Source organism: Primulina huaijiensis, chromosome 12 (genome assembly GCF_012295235.1).
Source record: "Primulina huaijiensis isolate GDHJ02 chromosome 12, ASM1229523v2, whole genome shotgun sequence".
NCBI lineage: Eukaryota > Viridiplantae > Streptophyta > Magnoliopsida > Lamiales > Gesneriaceae > Primulina > Primulina huaijiensis.
The window spans coordinates 18,921,381-18,923,999 of NC_133317.1; the positions used below are offsets into that span (position 1 = coordinate 18,921,381).

The window sequence follows — 2,619 nt, forward strand, 5'->3', positions numbered from 1 at the left end:
TCTCCACCGAGCATCCTCTTCCCGCCTTCTCGACCGCAGCTGCATCTGTAATTTTGTAATGGAAGGTATACTTTTTGTAGTGTTTTTTTAATGCGTTAACTGTCATTTATTTCATTATTTCTAACACAAATGTTACTTTCCTTTATATATTACTATCTCCATTCATGCATATGAACGAAATATTAACATAATGAAAAATAAAAAAATGAGATTCCAAAATAACACAATATGGAAAGATTGCGTGCATTATATTGGAAATATCTAGCTTTTTTATCTAGGAATATGCAAAAGGGAAGATTTGGCTTTTGATTTTTTTAAAAACTCATTATATATTCCTAATAAAAATATATATAAAATCTGAATAATTATTATTTTTTAAATGATTTGGTTCTTTTGGCTCTAATATTGTGGAGTCATGATATTTAACATCATTAAGTTTTAGCATTTTTATTTGTGCAGGTTCGATACTATGTGTGAATATTAAGAGTAATTTCATGATTTAACAAAATTTTTGACACATTGTCGGGTGCTTAACATTTTTGGATTCAGAATATGACTTCTAGATTTATTTATTTATTTATTATTTGAGTTATATTGTGCAGGTGGATGTTTTATATTGATACTTTTTATCTCTATTATTTGTATAGATTGGATGTCAAATGATGAAAATGATGTTAATTGCACTGATGGAGGTGACAAAGCTGAAAGATTTGAGACTGAATGTTGAGAAGAAACTTGATTCTACAATTGAAGAATTTGAGAAAAAGTTAAATGTTGGTCAAACTATTAAAAGTATTGACGATGCATATTTATTATATTGTGAGTATGCACAGACGAAAGGTTTTAGTGCTCGGAAGGGAAAAGAAGCTTATTTCAGTGGTTCTAAAGATCTTTACATGAAAGAATTTGAATGCTCATCCCAAGGAATAAAGGATGAAAAACGGAGTGCAAATAATAATAGACCTGTGTATCAAAATTTAGAAACAAGAACCAATTGTAAGGCAAGACTTAGAATCCGGAGGAAAAAAAATGAAAATTGGAGAGTCACCATTTTTGAGATTGAACATAATCATGAAATGGTTGATGAAAGTCAAAGATATTTGCTGCGATCGGCTTGTAAGGTTTCATATGCTCAAGGTGAAACTTTAAGAGTAATGTCAGAGGCCGGGATAAAACCTTCTAGTGCATTGTCATATATGGAAAAAGAGTCACACGGGGTGGAGAATTTAGGTTTCATTCGAAAAGATGCCTACAATTATCTGAATTATGTGACGAAGGGACACTCGAGGGTTGAAAATGGTGATGCTTTCGAATTGATACAGTATTTTAAAACTAAATCAAATGATGAAGATTTATTTTATTGGGATGTCCAAATGGATGAAAATGGTCATCTGTCTAATTTTTTCTTCAGAGATAGCCGAGCTAGGATTGATTATGAATACTTTGGCGATGTGCTTTCTTTTGATACAACTTATCGTACTAACAAGTATAATTTAATATGCGCTCCTTTTGTCGGCATAAACCATCATATGGATAATGTGATGTTTGGGTTAGCTTTCATGTCTGATGAAACAGAGACTTCATTTAAGTGGTTGTTTAAATCATTTCTTGAATCTATGGGAGGAAAACAACCAGAAACAATTTTTACGAATCAGTGTCAAGCTATGATGAATGCTATTGAATCGGTGTTTCCTTCGTCACAACATCGTCTTTGCCAATGGCACATTTCAAAAAATGCTCTTTCGCATCTGGGTCATTTGAATACCAATCAAGCATTTAAGGGTATGTTTATGAAGTGTATGCAATCTTGTGACTCTGAAGAAGAATTTGAGGGAGTGTGGACAAAAATGATTCATGATTTTGCTCTTGAAAACCATTCGTGGCTAAGGGGAATGTACAAAATACGACGTAAATGGTCAACATCATTCCATAATTATAGATTTTGTGCTGGACTTAAGGCTACCTCTAGAAGTGAATGCACAAACTCTATTTTGAAAGATGGTGGAAAGAAAACTTTTACTCTTTTTGAATTTGTAAAGAGATTCCAAGAAATTCAAAAACGTTGGCGAATAAAAGAGAGTGAAGAAGACTACAAGTGTCGACATAAATTTCCTGCAATTTTGGTGAAAAATCAGTCATTGCTACGACATGCCGCATATGTTTACACACTTGAAGTCTACAAAATATTTGAAAAAGAATTGGTGAATTCTTTAGACATTGAGTTTGATAGTCTGCCTTCTTTCATGGGCAATCCACTTGAGTTTGCTATAAGATCACTTGGACAATCAACTAGGATTCGAAACGTCACACTAGATGTTGAAACTAATGAAATCAAATGCACTTATCATTATTTNCTGGGTTTCCAAAGGGAAGAAAAGGAAAGGTAATATTTATATCAAAATTTAACATTTTAGTTATATTGTTGTTTTAAATGATACTTTTTCTTTATATATAGAAAGAACAACTAAAAATATGATGGGTAGAGTTGAAAAGATTCATCATGCAAGAGATGGACCTTCACTTGGAGGAACAAACACTCATCCATCGTAATCTTCTCAAAATGGAGCTCAAGAAATTCCTCCTCTTCATTTGCCCTTTCAATTATCTTGTCCAACATTA

At 32.4% G+C, this 2,619-nt stretch overlaps 1 protein-coding gene across 1 annotated transcript; it reads left to right on the forward strand.

The window, feature by feature from the left end:
• The first annotated feature begins 686 nt into the window (after positions 1 to 686).
• On the forward strand, positions 687 to 2,387 carry LOC140989460 (protein FAR1-RELATED SEQUENCE 5-like). The gene has a single exon (XM_073458657.1). It carries the CDS (start codon positions 687 to 689, stop codon positions 2,385 to 2,387), a length of 1,701 nt encoding a protein of 566 aa, XP_073314758.1.
• The last annotated feature ends 232 nt before the right edge of the window (positions 2,388 to 2,619 follow it).